The 16,568-nt window shown below is 48.1% G+C and overlaps 1 protein-coding gene across 2 annotated transcripts in view; it reads right to left on the minus strand.

Moving 5' to 3' along the window:
* Positions 1 to 16,568, minus strand: part of ESPN (espin) — a 103,477-nt gene that overhangs the window by 61,531 nt on the left and 25,378 nt on the right. For both annotated transcript variants that reach the window (XM_033156552.1, XM_033156550.1), the window contains exons 3-6: positions 8,395 to 8,581; positions 7,804 to 7,986; positions 5,930 to 6,061; positions 2,698 to 2,905 (exon numbers count right to left, since the gene is read on the minus strand). In XM_033156552.1, the coding sequence (XP_033012443.1) occupies positions 2,698 to 2,905; positions 5,930 to 6,061; positions 7,804 to 7,986; positions 8,395 to 8,581 (710 nt within the window). The remainder of the gene's footprint in view (positions 1 to 2,697; positions 2,906 to 5,929; positions 6,062 to 7,803; positions 7,987 to 8,394; positions 8,582 to 16,568) is intronic.

Below are 16,568 nucleotides of genomic sequence, written 5' to 3' on the forward strand. Positions count from 1 at the left end.
GTGCAATTAATGCGAGATTGTTTTGGCTCACCTTGAGCCTGTGTGGCTTTAAAAGGGAGGACCAATTAACCTCTTCGCAATGACCTTATTTGAAATTATTTTTTTAAAAAAACCATAGCTGCTTTCGGAAATGCGGACATTGCTTGCTGCTGTGCTGGTAAAGTTATCTAGTAAGCTGGCAATGAAGCACAAATCTGTGCCACAAGGTGGCACTCTTCCCTTGGCCCTGATCTGTATGTGTGGCCAAGATGGTAAAAATTAGGTCTGGAAACCGAGCCTGTCACAGGTTGAGGGAGTTGGGGATGTTTCGCCTAGAGAAGAGAAGGCTGTGATGGGAAATGTGAGCCATCTTCAAATATCTAAAGAGCTGTCACATGGAAGATGGAGAAAGCTTGTTTTCTGCTGCTGCTCCACAGGGAAGAATCAGAACCAGTGGATTCAAATGACAAGAAAGGAGATTCCAACTTTCTGACTGTAAGAGGCGTTCAACAGTGGAACAGACTCCCTCCGAAGGAAGCAGATTCTCCTCCATGGGAGGTTTCTAAACAAAAGTTGAATGGCCGTCTGCCAGGGATTCTTTAGCTGTGACCCCTGCATTTTAGGGGGTGAGGAGAGGGTCTGGAGGACCCATCCAATTCTATGATTCATTGTCAAAACAAAATCGAAAATTCTTTCTAGTAGCACCTTAGAGACCAACTGAGTTTGTTCCTGGTATGAGCTTTCGTGTGCATGCACACTTCTTCAGATACACTGAAACAGAAGTCACCAGATCCTTAAATATAGTGGGGGAGTGGGGAGGGGTATTACTAAGAAGGGTGGTGGGAATGGGTGATAGGCTGATAAGTGTGGAAAACCTGTTGACGACTCTAAACGGCTGCAATTAGTCTTGCAGGGAAAGGCAAGGGGTGAGATGGCTAAAGATGGCTTTGTTATGTATAATGAGATAAGAATCCAATGTCTTTGTTCAAACCAGGTTTCTCCATGGTTTTAAGTTTGGTGATTAGTTGCAATTCAGCCACTTCTCTTTCCAGTCTATTTCTGAAATTTCTTTGTATTAAGACAGCTACTTTGAGATCTTTTATAGAATGTCCTGGGAGATTGAAGTGTTCTCCTACTGGTTTCTCTGTCTTGTGATTCCTGATATCAGATTTATGTCCATTTATCCTTTGGCGTAGGGTTTGGCCTGTTTGTCCAATATAGAGAGCTGAAGGGCACTGTTGGCATTTGATTGCATACACAATGTTGGAAGATGAGCAATTAAATAGTCCTGAGATGGTGTGTTTGATGTTGTTGGGACCAGTAATGGTGTTATCCGGGTTTATGTGGCAGCAAAGTTGGCATCTGGGTTTATTGCAGGCTCTGGTACCAGTGTCCATGTTGAGTCCTGTTTTTGTATTATTGTGGGTGAGGAGCTGTTTGAGATTGGGTGGCTGTTTGTATGCGATGAAGGGTCTTCCTCCCAGAGCTTGAGAAAGAGAACTGTCATTGTCTAGGAGAGGTTGTAGATCTCTGATGATGCGTTGTACTGTTTTAACTTGGGAGCTGTATGTGATGACTAGTGGTGTTCTGTTATTTTCTTTTTTGGGTCTGTCTTGCAGCAAGTTCTCTCTGGGTATCAGTCTGGCTCTGTCGATCTGTTGTTTAACTTCATCAGGTGGATATTTTAGTTCTAAAAAGGTTTGCTGTAGATCTCTTAGGTGAGAGTCTCTGTCTGTAGAGTTGGAACAGATGCGGCTGTAACGTAGGGCCTGGCTATATACAATGGATTGTTTGGTATGTTTGGGATGGTAGCTAGAAGCATGTAGATATGTTTGTCGGTCAGTTGGTTTACGGTATAAGGTGGTGTCTATGTGTCCATCCTGTATTTTTATAGTAGTGTCCAAAAAGTGTATTTCTTGCATAGATTGGTTCATAGTTAGGTTGATGGTGGGGTGAAGGTCATTGAATGTCTTGTGGAAGGTGTCCAGGGTCTGTTGACCATGTGTCCAGATAATAAAAATATCATCAATGTAACTATGATTCATTGGAGGTTTTTAAGTGGAGGTTGGGTTTCTCCCCGCCTTTTGCCATACGATTTTGTTGGAGCTTTCTCGTGGTAAAATAAGATCAAAGAAAACTAATCTAAAATTTAAAAACAGTGAAAGAAAGAGCAGAGGTTGGGTGCTCGTCTGTCAGATACGATCTAGTTGAGATTCGTGCATTGGAATAGATGATCCTCCAGGTCCCTTTTCTGTAGTGGCTCCCTGTTTGTAGAATGCTCTCCCCAGGGAAGTTCGCCCAGCGCCTTCATTATATATATTTTAGGCGCCAGGCAAATACGTTCCTCTTCAACCAGGCCTTGGGTGGATTAATATTCTACAGCCTTTTAAATCTGTCTGTGAGACACAGGGGTTATTGCTTCGTGGTTTCGGGTTTGATCGTTCACTTGTGTTTCACCTTGCATTTTATTCTGCAAACCACCCTGAGATCTTTAGATCAAAGGCGGCATGTAAGTTTGATGAATAATAATAATAAAAACAAATAGATCAAACTCTGCAATTTGATGGTGCTATGAATTAACTCCCCCCCAACCCTGCCGCCACCTCCCACTTCTTCCCAAGAGCAACAGACTTTGCAACAGATGGCAAGTGGGGAAAGGCGAACAGACCCCAACACACACACACACAAACACCCCGTGTGTTTGTAAGGGATACTTACTGCAGCCTTGACTGTTCCTTTTCTCCCCGGTGCTAGACTGGCTGGAGTTGCAGGAGTCGTAGTTGGAGAGGGTGCTGCTGGGGGACCCGAGGTCAAAGTGGGCCTGCGGGGCGGACATGGTGGTGTTGGGCGACGACATCCCAGAGTCCGGCTGCTTGAACTCCAGGTCCGTCGAAGGATCCCGCGAAAGGACCCTGTGCTCCACACTCTGCAAGCCACAGGCCATAAGTGTCAGTTAGAGGTGAGCAAGAAGCTCCGAGAAAGGGGCCGTTCTGCACCAGGCAACGCTCAGGTGGCCCCCTCCTCGAAAACTGGTCTGCCTGGTTGATTGGATGGTTGCACTTCTATCCCCACCTTCTGTCCTCCAAGGAAGTCTGGTGGGGGGGGGGTGCATGGTTCTTCCCCTCCTCATTTGTTCCTCGCAACAACCCTGCAGGGTAAGTTAGTCTGAGAGGCAGTGACTGGCCTAAGGATGCTCAGTGAGCTTTGTGGCCGAGTTGAGGTTTTGAACCCTGGTCTCTCCCAGGTTCTACTCTGATGCTCTAACCACTAGACCACACTCCCTGTGTCTGCATGCAAAGCAGGGGCTATGCCCCTGATTTCAGGGTCTTCCCTGGGCCAGGCAGGGGACAGGCCAACTCTTGCCAAACTGGAGAGGCCTTCCCTGGCAAATCATGGGTAGGAATCCCAAGAAAAAAAATGGTTTTTATACAGCACCACAAAGTTGAAATTTCCCCCAATTTATTTATTCATCTTATTGTGCTTCTCTCAATATCCTCATTTTTATTCTCACAACAACCCTGCAAGGTAGATCTTCTTCATGGCTCAGTGGGGATTTGAACCCTGGTCTCCCCAGTTCCTAGTCTGACCCTCTAACCACCACACCACACTGACTCACTTGCATCAGTCCCTGACAATGAAAAGGCAGGGTATAAGTACAAAGGTGGTGATGATAAAAATAAGAAGAAGCCAAGACCAAAAGCCTTGAGAGCTGATGCCGAGGCAAATTTTGGAGAACAGAAGGATGGCTTCAGCTGGGGATTAGGGGGTTAAAGCCAACATGGGAAAGTGGCTTTTGAAAGGGGGGGGGGGAGGCACCACTCAGGGATTCCTGGAGGGTGTTTCAAGAGACCCCTTCATTTAGGCTGGCCGGCTCCCCTACCCCACTCACAGGTTTTCCACCAGGCTGTAATTCTGCATCACATCTTTCCCAGATGTGATGCCCCAGGCTAACACTCGCCCTGGAGACTCCGTGACACATCCCACAACAGGCACACATACACACACACACACACCAGGACACCCCCCCTTACTTACGTTGCCCATGATCCTGGGAAAGCCCCTAGTCCCCTTGCTCAGCTCTGGCGCGGCCCAACCCTGAGGTCTGGCCTTCTTGGCATGAAGGAAAGCATAACACAACAGGGCTGGATGAGTCCCCAGGGGGGCTGCTGAGTGACAGCAGCCCTTCTGCGAGCCCTGCTTGGCATCATTAGCCCGGCTGCCCTGGGTAACACACCAGCTGCCAGCCTCCCATTGGCCTCCTCCGCCTGCTTGAGAAATATTTTTGTCCTCCCAATGGGGAGGCAGGGGAGTTGTGAGAGTGGAGCTGTAGGAAGGGAGGGAGGGAGGGAAGGAAGGATGTTCCATGCACCTGAAGACACCCCCATGCAACACACACATACACACACACACACACACACACAAAATGTCCCAGAAAGGCAGAACGATGATCTGGTGTAAACTCGGCTGGCAGAGTCCGTATCAAAGGAGTGCAAGTGCCCATCTGCATCTGGTTCTGCAGAAGAACCTCCTGGGGCTCAGGAAGGGTTCAGATAGGCTGTGCCCATCATTTAATGACTGTCACACTCATGAGAGCCAACTCCTAGGGGCTGAGGAGGTTTTTGGGCTCCCCATAAAATATTTGAGGGGGCTGCCTCTCTCCAAGTTGATGGGCATTGTCATTCAAATGGTATGCGGGCACAGCGTCATGTGATCAACTAAGTGGGGCAGCGCTTGCCTGAGCCCCCCCCCCAATATTTTATTCAAGTTGGCACCCCTGGTCACACTTCATGATTGCCAACTTGCAGTAGTTGGTTAGAGTGTTGGAAGACCAGGGTTCAAATCCCCACTTGGCCATGAAGCTTACTGGGTGACCTTGGACTAAGTCAGCCTACCCCACCTCGCAGGGTTGTTGTGAGTATAAAAAGTGAGCCCCTTCCAAAAAGAAAAAAAGAAAAGAACTCTGCGCAATGCCTTTAGCTCCTTGGAAGAAAGGTAGGATATAAACGTTAAAAAAAAAAATGAAATAAAGAAATGAACAGGTGAAACAGCAATCCCTGTTTAAACATGTCGCTGTTCCATGTTCATCCCTTGCTGTGCCAAGAGAGCCCATTCACACAGTCAGCTGCAACTCGTGAAAAGAAATATGGAATCAAGTGTTGCCTAAACTGGCCCAAAAAAACAGCTCCACATCTGCGCTGAATGTACCAGGGTCTGGTGACGCATCTACCCATCAAGAACTTTTGAAAACCTTCAGCATCCAAGGAAGAAGCCCATTTCCCCATAGTCAGACACACACATCTGGCTAATAGGGTTCAACAGGTAGCATCCCTCTCTTTTAAACTATTATTCCCCTCCAAAGTAAGCTACATCCCAGAGTTCACCGCCCCTTTCCCAGGCTCCTTCCACACCAAATCCCTTTTAGCATTGCTTGGGTGCTGTTTTACGGAAATAAGGAGCAGAGCTGAAATGTGGGTTCCGCACTTAACATAATCCAGCAATATCCATCCCTCTGGTGAAGATTCTTTCCATGATGATTACACAGTAAGAGCTCAGCAACCTTAGGTCCCCTGCAATGTTAAGTGGTAGCTTCCTCCTTGCAACTTAGACCCTATTTATTGCCTCCTGTTCAGTGTGATGGGGGGATTCTAATGCTATGTGAGCCAGCAATGTCCTTCCATCTAGCAAAGGTCCTTCCATGATGACTACACAGTAAGTACTTGGCACCTCAGGTCCCCTGCAGTGTTAATTGAGAGCTTCTTTCTTCCAGCTTGGACCCCTTTTTTACTGCCTCCTATTGCGTGTGATTGGGAAGTTACGGGCAAGGAGCCAGTTAATGGTTCCTTGAATAATCTGTCTCAATGGCCCTTATCATCAGTGCCTCTTCCTTTTCTCTCTGGTCTCACTCTTCCCCGTCAAAGCAAGCCAGCCGCCCACATGACATAATTCTCACCATGTTCTCCACTGTGCGCAGGTACTTGGCGCAATGCAGGTGCCCATTGTAGTCTGCAAGGTCGGCCGCCGTGTAGCCATCCTGGTCGCGGATGCCCAAGTTTACACCGTTCACGACGAGGATTTGACAGCACTGAGAGGAGAAGAGAAAGGCAGTCAGCCCACGGGAGGAAGGACCACCACCAAGGCTTGAAAGGAAGAAGGCTGCCTTATTCTCAAGCTATGGCATGTCTGAGAATCATTTGTTCTAGCTCAGCGCTGCCTCCTTTTGCAGCAAACCTCCAAAGTCGGATGCCTGTTCCCTTGTATGCATTGTAGGGGGTTGGACTAGATGACTCTTGGGGTCCCTTCAATTTTACCTGGAGATATGGAGAGACTTGCATGTCCTTACCCAGCATTCTGGGGCCCAGCCAAGCACCAATATACAGTATCACCAGGTCACTGCCCCGGCCTCACAGAGTCCTGTTTCTATAAAGGACAACTCTATTCTTCATGCTTTGGTGTCTGCAATGAAATGCTGCAGTGTGTCTTTCTCACCTCTAAGGAGATGCACTCCTCCTCAGGAAGGGCTGCAGCTCAGCTGTAGGGCGCCTGCTTTGCATGCAGAAGGTCCCAGGTTCAATCCCCAGCTGCATCTCCAGGAAGGGCTTGGAGAGGCTACTGCCTGGAGCTCTGGAGAGCTGCTGCCAGTCAGTGCGGACAATACTGAACCAGGTGGACCTCCCTGTAGTCCACCTGTTTAGGGTTCCAGCCACTTAGCCACGTTGCCTCTTGTATCAGCTGTATTTGGACCTAGCAAGCCTATTTTTCCAGCTGACACGACATTCCTCACCGGACTACGTTTCTTGGGGTGGTTTGCCCTCTAAAGGCAAAAAAGAACCTCTTACATCAATAGCTCAGTTGGTTAGAGCATGGTGCTGATATTGCCAAGGTTGCAGGTTCAGTCCCTGTTTGGGACAGCTGCATATTCCTGCATTGCAAGGGGTTGGACTAGATGATCCTCAGGGTCCCTTCCAACTCTACAATTCTATGAGGTTTTGTTGTTTTTAATTTTTCAAAACCCTGACTTCTGCAAACTTCTGCCCCCACCCCCACCCCAGCATGTTGATATCTCCCTCTAGTTTCTCCATAGCCTTGTTTTGGCTCCATCGGTACTCATCAGCTGTTTTTGCCATTAAAGTTTTTTTTTTAAGTGCCTTATGCATTTCACATACATTATTCAGAAATCTTTCCAACAACTCTGCAAGGTAGGCCAGACCTAGCCTTGTTTCACGGACATGGTTTCTGCACGCCAAGGCAGGGAGATAGCGACCAGATAACAATGTTTCGTGAGTTTATGGCTGAATGAGGGACTTCTGGCTGAACTGAGGCCCCACTCAGAGCATCCAATTTGAAGCATTATAACGCTAATTTAAGCAGTCATTTCTTCCCCAAAAAAATCCTGAGAGCTGTGGTTTGGTAAGGGTGCTGAGAGTTGTTAAGAGAGCCCTCTTCGGCGACCTACAATTCCCAGAGCGCTTTAACGATCGATCTCTTTTGACAGGGAACTCTGGGAAATGTAGCTCAAGGAGGGAAACAGGAGAGGCCTCCTAACAACTCTCAGAACCCATAATAAACTACAGCTCCCAGGATTCTTTGGGGTTGTTGCAAGAGCTATGATAAGTGCTTCAAATGCATACTGCAAATGTGGCCAGAGAAGCAACCCTGGATAAATTCCATGCACTTACGGGGTAGGACAGACCCTATTTTCTGCCCCTACAGTCCACACAGCAACTGCACAGCAGTTCTTCCTACTTCTCTTCCTGGCCGTCAAATCGCTTCGCATCCCATCCCTCTCTACAAGACACTCGCGAGGCCGACCGCTTGCGGGCTCACCTCCAGCTCCCCGTTTTCAGCCGCGTCGTGCAAGGGGGTCCCGCCCCAGTGGTCCGTGGTGATCTCCCCTCCGTGCAAAAGCAGCCAGCTGAGAACTTTGGCGTGGCCTCGGCTGGCGGCGAAGTGCATGGCGGTGGCACCGTCGTCGTCTTGCTCGGAGAGGCTGATATCCGTGAAGCTCATCTGAGGAACGAGAGATAAATGGCAGGGTATATATATTATATAAATATGATAAAGTGTCTTATAGGTCTCCATTCCCCCCCCCCCCGCTTGCTTTTTTCACTATTCTTGTTCTGTAGACTAGTTTGATTCTTATTGTATTTTATGTTGAAAATTTTCAAAAAAATATTTTTTTTAAGGAATGAGAGTGGGGGGCGGGGGGAGATGGCAGGATCAAAAGCCCCCCTGAAATAAAACAGGCCAAGAAGCTCCATTGCAGCAAACGCCACAGGAGAGGCTTGAGATACAAACGCAAACAAATGCAATTTGCTTATAGGTGACCACTTGAATGTTGCTTGGGCAGCCTTACTGGGCCCCGAGTTCTGATCCCCCTCGCACCCAGCCTTCGCTGCAGCCCCGAGCAGCCCTCACCAGCCAGACGATGACGGTGTTGTGGCCCATCTGGGCGGCGGCGTGGAGAGGGGTCATCCCGTCGTTGGCGCGTAGGTGAGGGTCCGCTCCGCAGTCCTTGACCAAGTACTGGATGATTTCCAGGTGGCCCTCCTGGCATGCTAAATAGAGAGGTGTGGCACCATTCTTGGTTTGGGCACTGACCGAACTGCAGGGGCGAGAAGATGGAAAGGAAGGGGTGGGTGAGAGGGAAGGTTGGGCACTCAGGAAGCAGCACTTTCCAAAGCCCTGGAAATGGCACAAGTCTCTCTGGATGGGCTTCTCTGTGCCCTTTCTCATAGGAATGCAGAGTTGGAAGGGACCCCAGGTGTCATCTAGCCCAACCCCATTTCTGTTTCATGAGCAACTTGTAGGCAGGACTATGTTCTTCTCTCCCTCCCTCCCTCCCTCCCTCTCTCTCAACTTGCTATCATAATAAAGTCGTACCTTGGATCCCAAACGTCTTGCAAGTCGAACGTTTTGGCTCCCGAATGCCGCAAACCTGCAAGTGAGTGTTCTGGCTCGCTAACATTCTTTGGAACCCAAACATCCGACGCAGCTTCTGTGGCTTCCGATTGGCTGCAGGAGCTTCCTGCAGCCAATCGGAAGCTGCGCCTTGGTTTCCAAATGGTTTGGAAGTCGAACGGACTTCCGGAACGGATTCCATTTGATTTCCGAGGTACCACTGTAGGTTTGAGGTGGACTAAATCGTTTTTTTTGCAGTCCTCTCCAAACCTGTGATTTTTTCCCTGTCAGGGAAAAGGGCAGGATGTAAATAAGAGTAAGAATCATATGAATAGAAAAGGAGACTGCTAAAATGATCAAACCAGTTTCTTTTTTAGGTATATAGCCCTAGCCATGTCTCTTAAGGACCGGCTTGGTCATGTATGCTTGGGCTAAAGCAGGGGTCAGCAACCTTTTTCAGTCTACCATCCCTCAGACCATGTGGTGGGCAGGACTATATTTTTTTGGGGGGGGGGAATGAACGAATTTCCATGCCCCACAAATAACCCAGAGATGCATTTTAAATAAAAGCACACATTCTACTCATGTAAAAACATGCTGATTCCCAGACCGTCCACGTGCTGGATTTAGAAGGCAATTGGGCTGGATTTAGCCCACGGGCCTTAGGTTGCCTACCCCTGGGCTTAAGTCTTGCCTCGGAAATTAAACAGCTGGAGCCACTTCTGGAAGGTGATTGGGAGAGCGAGTTTCTCTCGTCCACCTTCCCTAGATCTCTGTTGCGCTCTCTCTCTCTCTCTCTCTGTCTCTCTCAGAGACCTATAAAATAGCCCTTTGGACCAGGTGACTTGAAAGAGCAACTACATTCCTATTGGCCTGTTTGATCATTGTGATTAGCAGGCAAAGCCCCATTGGTAGCACAAGTCTGCTTAGTGGCAACCAGACGAGGGTCCCAGGAACAAATTATTTCTGTTCCTGCAGTGCTGCCAGGAGATACCTGGAAATTGAGCCAGGGAGCTTTTCAGTCTTGGAGCAGACGCTCCAAGACTGAGCCACAGACCACCTCTCTCTGCTCAGTGTTGCCACTTCTGTACCCCATGCTGCATGCAGAGAGGAGCTCTCCATTGGTGCTCTCTCTCTCTCTCTCTCTCTCTCTCTCTCTCCCGCCCACCTGCTCCAGGCAGGGCCATCCCATCCTTCTGGGTCATTAAGTTAATCAGCCTGCTTAGGCTAAGCTCCTTCCACCGGCTGTTTTTGGATGCTGCAGTTTTGTATCATGTTTAAATAAGCAGATTAGGCGAGTAGTAAACACAGGAGGGAAAGGGTAACAACACAGCTATAGAAGTGTGTGTGTGTGTGTGTGTGTAATTTTATTGGTTTTTACATTTTTTTCAAACATAGCAACATTATACAGTGGTACCTATGGTTGCAAACGGGATCCATTCTGGAGGCCCATTTGCAACATGAAAAGAGCGCAACCCAAAGTGCCATATCTGCGCATGTGCACGGCGCGATTCGGCGCTTCTGTGCATGTGCAAAGCGCAATTTAGCGCTTCTGTGCATGCGCACACACGCCGAATGGGTTACTTCCAGGTTCGGCGCATTCGTAGCCTGTAGCAAACGCAACCCGCAGCGATGCAACCAGAGGTATGACTGTAAAATAAAAATAAAAATACATATTTGGCTATATAAGCCTGTGACTCCCCCCTCCCCTGACTGATGGTTTTCATACTTGTTCTCTAATCCTGCAATTGATTATATTTTATTATTATTAGATCAATTCTTTTTATACATAGATTATAAATTACCCTTAATAGTAAATGATACTTTTATCCTTACAAAACTTCTTGCAACCGTACTAACAATGTCAGCTGTTGACAGTTGTCTTTCAAATACAACATAAATTTATTCCAGTCTGTCAGAAAAGTCTGGTCCTGCTGGTTCCTAATTTTTCCGGTCAATTTTGCCAATTCGGCATAGTCCAATAATTTCATCTGCCACTCTTCTTTCATCCGTAATTCTTCCTGCTTCCATCTTTGGGCTGATAATGTTCTCGCTGCAGTTGTTGCATATATAAACAATGTTTTGTCCTGCTTTTGTATTTCTCTTCCTACGATACCTAAAAGAAAGGCTTCTGGTTTCTTTGTAAATGGATATTTCAACATTTTTAAACGTTCATTATATATCATTTCCCAGAACGCCTTAACTGGAAGCAGCCATTCCAACACTAAAAAAAGAGGGAATGGGGTTGAATTCCTGGCATGGGCAATTGGTTGGGCTCCTGAGAGCTGGGAGCCAGGGCTACTTTGCTAGTCAATTGCCTCTTCACCCATTCATTGTCTGTTGTATTATGGAATGGGGGTCGTAGCTGAGTGGCAGAGCACCTGCTTTGCATGCAGAAGGTCCCATGTTCAAGGTCCCATGGCATCTCCAGGTAGGAATAGAAATATTCCGTCTGTCTGTCAAACTGGGCAGCCAGTGTAGGCAATGCTGAGCCAAATGGGCCAATGCCCTGAGTGGCATAAGGCAGTGGAACAGAATTTGCAGAATAAGTGCACCGCCAGCTCAGCAGTGAAAATGCTCATTCAGGAGTCAAGCAGTGATGTGCCAGTGATTTCTTATTATAACATTTGCTTCTCTAGGAAGCTCTTGCCGTGCATTTATTTAGGGCAACGCAAGCTATCTGCACCCTGCATTTCTCCAATGAGATCAACAACCACCCCGTATCTCCCAAGCTGGATCCCAAGCTTTGGCTGGGTTCTGATTTGCCCAAAGGATTTGCAAATGCCTGGGCTGCGGCATCACGAAGACCGTTTTATTACGCTCCCAATAAATACCTGTTTAATATTTTAAAGAGGAGATGCAATAAATACTCGGCTCTGCTATCAAAATAGATGCCGGGGCTTTCAATAATTCATTGCTGTAACTCTGAGAAGGGCGGTGGCAGAGCAGGCTCTCGGGAGGCAGGGAAGAGGAGGGCTGGCCCGGGTGGCCCAGTGCCCTACTTCGCAGAGGGCAGTCCTCTAGGTTGAAGGCACCTTCCTCTGACTCTCGTTGAAAGAGAACGGGTTGCAGACAACTCAAGTTTTACTCTGAGCAGACCCACTGAATCTCATGGACAGAAGGAAGCCACCCCGGCAGACCAGAATCTCCAGTCCTGGTCCCACTATGTTTGATGGGATTGGTGTTGCGTGATGGGGAGAGAGCCAAAAGATCTCTCTCTCTCTCTCTCTCTCTCTCTGGAGCAACCTGGCCACTCCAACCCTCTTTGGGGCATGTTGGGATTCCCTCTGCTCCTGCAGCAGTCAATGGAAGTCACTGTAAACAGAACCAAGCTGGTGCATGGGTAGCAGGCTGTGGCCCCCCAAAAATGGGTCCAGTTCTTTGTGTTTGGCTAACAGCTGCAAAGGATGTTGTTTCACGAGCAGGTGTGAGCCACGTTTCAAAAGAAAAGGCCCTGTGCTATGCTGCCAGATGTTTATTCAGCCATAGGAGAGGCTCAGCAGGTGGGCCTTTTGTTCCCAAGTGTGTATGTGGCTCTGTTCATCCAAACCAGCTTCTTTCGGATCTCAGCTGTCCTAAAATATTTTTGCATACTTGAAAAACCTCAGTAAAAAAAATTAAAAAGGGGAGGGAAGATTCACAGAACTGCAGAGTTGGAAGGTACCCCAAGTATAATCCATCCTACCCCCCCCCCACATTGCAGGAACCACAGCTAAATAAACACCGAGCCAGTGTGGTGTAGTGGTTAAGAGTGGTAGACTTGTAATTTGGTGAACCGGGTTCGCGTCCCCGCTCCTCCACATGCAGCTGCTAGGTGACCTTGGGCTAGTCACACTTCTTGGAAGTCTCTCAGCCCCACTCACCTCACAGAGTGTTTGTTGTGGGGGAGTAAGGGAAAAGAGAATGTTAGCCGCTTTGAGACTCCTTCGGGTAGTGATAAAGCGGGATATCAAATCCAAACTCTTCTTCTTCTTCTTCTTCTTCTTCTTCTTCTTCTTCTTCTTCTGACAGGTCGCCACCCAACCCAATGAAGGAATACATACATACATACATCCTGAAAGGGGCAGGGGACTAGGACCACCCCAAAAGCATCCATTCAGCTGCACCCAGAAAATAAGTTGCGGCAGAAATAAACCCTAAAGCTGGTGGCTTTCTGGTATCTTACAGGCTCAGAACACCATGATGAATCTTTGAATCAGGGGTATCCACTGCCTGCAGATCACGGTCAACCACCCAGAAGGTTTGCAATGACCCCCAAGAACCCAAACAATTTGGTGGTGGCTTTTGGTGTGTCTACAATAAGCCAACGTGGCCCTCTAGCCCCACCCAAAAGGGTAGCCACTTCCTATTTAGGCCCAGTTTTAAAGAAAACCCTACATTTTTAGCTGTTATGGCTGAGGTGAGATCTCCTGAACTTGGAGTTTGGAGTTAACACCCTCTTTTACTTGGCTTCCAGCCTCATGGTGGAACTGTGGCAAATTTATTTCCTCGGTGCAAGCACTTAGCCCTGAAATAAGCGAAGAATCCCTCAGGTGTCATTATTCTGGTCTGTGGCCAGTACACATGAACCAAACAGATCATGGCTAGATCAGATTTTATTCATGAACGTATGGAGCTCTCTTATACAAGTGAGACCACAGTCCCATCTAAACCAAGACAACAGCCTGAGATTATCATCTTACTCGGAATAACATGGCTTCATAGGTTTACTTGGACTAGCAGCGATTCTTCAGGGCAGCCTGGTACCACCTCCAGATGTTTGAAGATTCAGGACAGATAAAAGAAAGGACACCATCACCATGGAGCACATAGTTAAATTTTGCAGCTCTGTCCCGCAGGAGGCCACCAACTTGGATGGCTTTAAAAAAAGGGACAAGGCAAATTCATGGAGGAGAGGGCAGCAGTGCTTCTGAATACCAGTTTCTGGAAGCCACAGGAGGGGAGATTGCTCTTGTGCTTGTGGGTTTCCCACAGACATCTGGTCAGCCACTGTGAGACCAGGATGCTAGACTAGATGGGCCCTTGGTCATTGGGATTAATGGAAACTGTAGTGCAAAACATCTGGAGGGTACCAGGCTGGGGGAGGCTGCTCAGGTAGAAAGCACTCTTCCCCAGCATCTTGATTTCTGAGAACCTTTAACTCAGGTGTGGGAAACATGAGGCCTTCCAGATGTTGCTGGCTGGAGTGCCAACTCCCATCAGCCTCAGCCAGCCAGCCAGCATGGCCAGGCATGATGGGAAATGCAGACCACCAACATGCTGGAGGGACAGAGGTTCCTCATCCTTACTTGAACTGGAGACTGGATCTGGGCCTTTCTGCATGAACTACCACAGAGAAATATGCAGGCCCTCCTGACACATGAAATGGCCCTGGTACGCCATCACACTATTGGCGCACCTGGCCCAGACTTTCCGCTTTGATTGACAGCGGCTCTCCAAGTTTTCCAGTGAAGGTCGTTCCCATCAACTGAGTTGGGGAAGATGGAGACACCTGGGAATATGTCCAGACAGAGCACCTGCTATCTCAGTGAGCTAAGGCTGCTCCCCCTGGTGGGCAGAAAGCAGAGCTTCAATGCTTCTTCTCACGAGTAGCAAAGCAACATAAATCATGCAACTTACAAAACGAATAGAATCATAGGGCTGGAAGGGACCCCAGGGACCCCATAGATCATTTAGTCCAACCCCCTGCAATGCAGAAATACAGTATGCATCTACAGTGGATGCTCGGGTTGCAAATGTGATCCGTGCGGGAGGCACCTTCGCAACCCGCAGTGCCACATCTGCGCACGTGCGGGTCGCGATTCGGCTTTTCTGCACATGCACAAAGCGCAATTTAGTGTTTTGTGCATGCGCGCAAAAACCCGAAAGTAACCCATTCCGGAGTGCAACCCAAAAACACATAACCCGCAGAGAATGCAACCCGAGGTATGACTGTATATGGGGATCAAACCCATGACCTTGGATTTATCAGCACCATGCTCTAACCAACTGAGCTAACCAGCAAGGCAATAATAATTTGCACAGGGGCTCCCAATACTGACCTGCTGGGAGCCTGAAGGGACCTGCCCTGCTTCTCTCCACCTGGCTTGGGGTGGGGCCTGACAGACTCCATTAAGGATGACTGCTGCTGCTGCTGCTGCTGGGCAGAGAGGGCTCAGTTTTTCTTTATCTTTTTAAATTGCTTTTATTTTTATCTATGTTATTTTAAATTGTGGTTGATATTAATGTTGTATCCTTAGTTTTAGATTTTATGATTTATGTGGAAATTGTTTTAAGTTTGGTTGTGTACTTTTTGTTGGGTTTTATTTATTGTGTGACTTTTGTTGTGTTGGTAATTATGTAAATCTTGTCGTGTTGTAAGCCGCCTTGAGCATTGTTTTAACTATGGAAAGGCGGCATACAAATATGATGATGATGATGATGATGATGATGATGGATATGCTACCAGCCCAATTTCAATGTGCTGGTGACAACTTAGAAGGACAAGAGATTTAAAAGTGTCGTCTCCTAGACTGGTCTTGGGAGGCCTTACTGGGTGTTCCATCACCAGGTGAGATCTATTATACGGCAGTGCACAGAAAGGCTTCCTTTGGTGGCTCCCCTTGGATGTGGAATGTCCTCCCCTCTGTGGGTTGGCTGGCATAGCCTCACTTTGCTTTTCAAAGCCAGCTGAAAATATAGTTGCTGATGCAGGCATTTCTAGGAGACTATTAAGTGTCTAGAGATCAAGCACCAGGATGGCCCTCCAAATTTTCTTGCACTACAACTCCCATGAGCCCCACCCAGTGAGGCCTATAGTCCAGCAACACCAGGAATACTATAAGTTCCCCATTCCAGCGCCAAGGTATAGCTTTCAGAGGCTACCGCTGTACCGATCTTATTTGTACGATGGTCCCCCTTAAAACTTTGCCAGAGCTGCCCCTTGCAATGAACGGTGGGCTAGAAATTTTGTGCAATAAATACCGGTAAATAAAAACGAAGCAGGTTTTGCAGGCTCCAAAGTGAAGTTGCTTTGCTCGTCGAGGCCGGAGAATGAAGCTGTTATCTTTTGCACCATGAATGGACTATAAATTCTCCTCCTAAACGCAACCCCTAGAGAGGTGGAACAGGGATCGGGGTAGGTTGGGAGGGAGGGAGAATTAACCCCCTGCACGTCTACATTTTAATGTTTTTTAATCTATTTAATTAACAGTAATAGGGCTGAGGCCTCTTAGCTGCTAATCAGGGTGACGGGCCCTCATCCTAAACCCATCACGGTCAATTTCAGCCTCATCTACCATCCGGCAAATTAATCTGCCCTTCCAGGTCTCAGTCATATGCTGCAGAGCCAGCAAGTGCTTTGGGTCCCCTGGTAATGCTGTGCTGGTGGGTTAAGGGCTTTGCCATCTGGCTTCCACAAGCCACCGGAGAGCAATAATGTTATGATAGCAGATGCTTGGAGTGGGGGGTTGTGAGAGGGGCAGCGTAACATTCCTTTGCTCCGCAAAAGCCCATCCCATCTGGGCTAAATTCCAGAAGGGCCGGCAGCTGCTTATGTCACGGCGACATATGCCGGGGAAGGGCTCTCCAGCATCTTGAAAGTTAACACCTTTAGAGCAGCATCCTCTTTGGGTGGGGTCCCATCATCAAATGCAGGAGAGATAACAGCTCCTGAAAACTGGCAACCTGGCCGTCAGCTGGTCCAGCTGTCG

The sequence above is a fragment of the Lacerta agilis genome, chromosome 8, assembly GCF_009819535.1.
Source record: "Lacerta agilis isolate rLacAgi1 chromosome 8, rLacAgi1.pri, whole genome shotgun sequence".
NCBI classification, from domain to species: Eukaryota; Metazoa; Chordata; class Lepidosauria; order Squamata; family Lacertidae; genus Lacerta; species Lacerta agilis.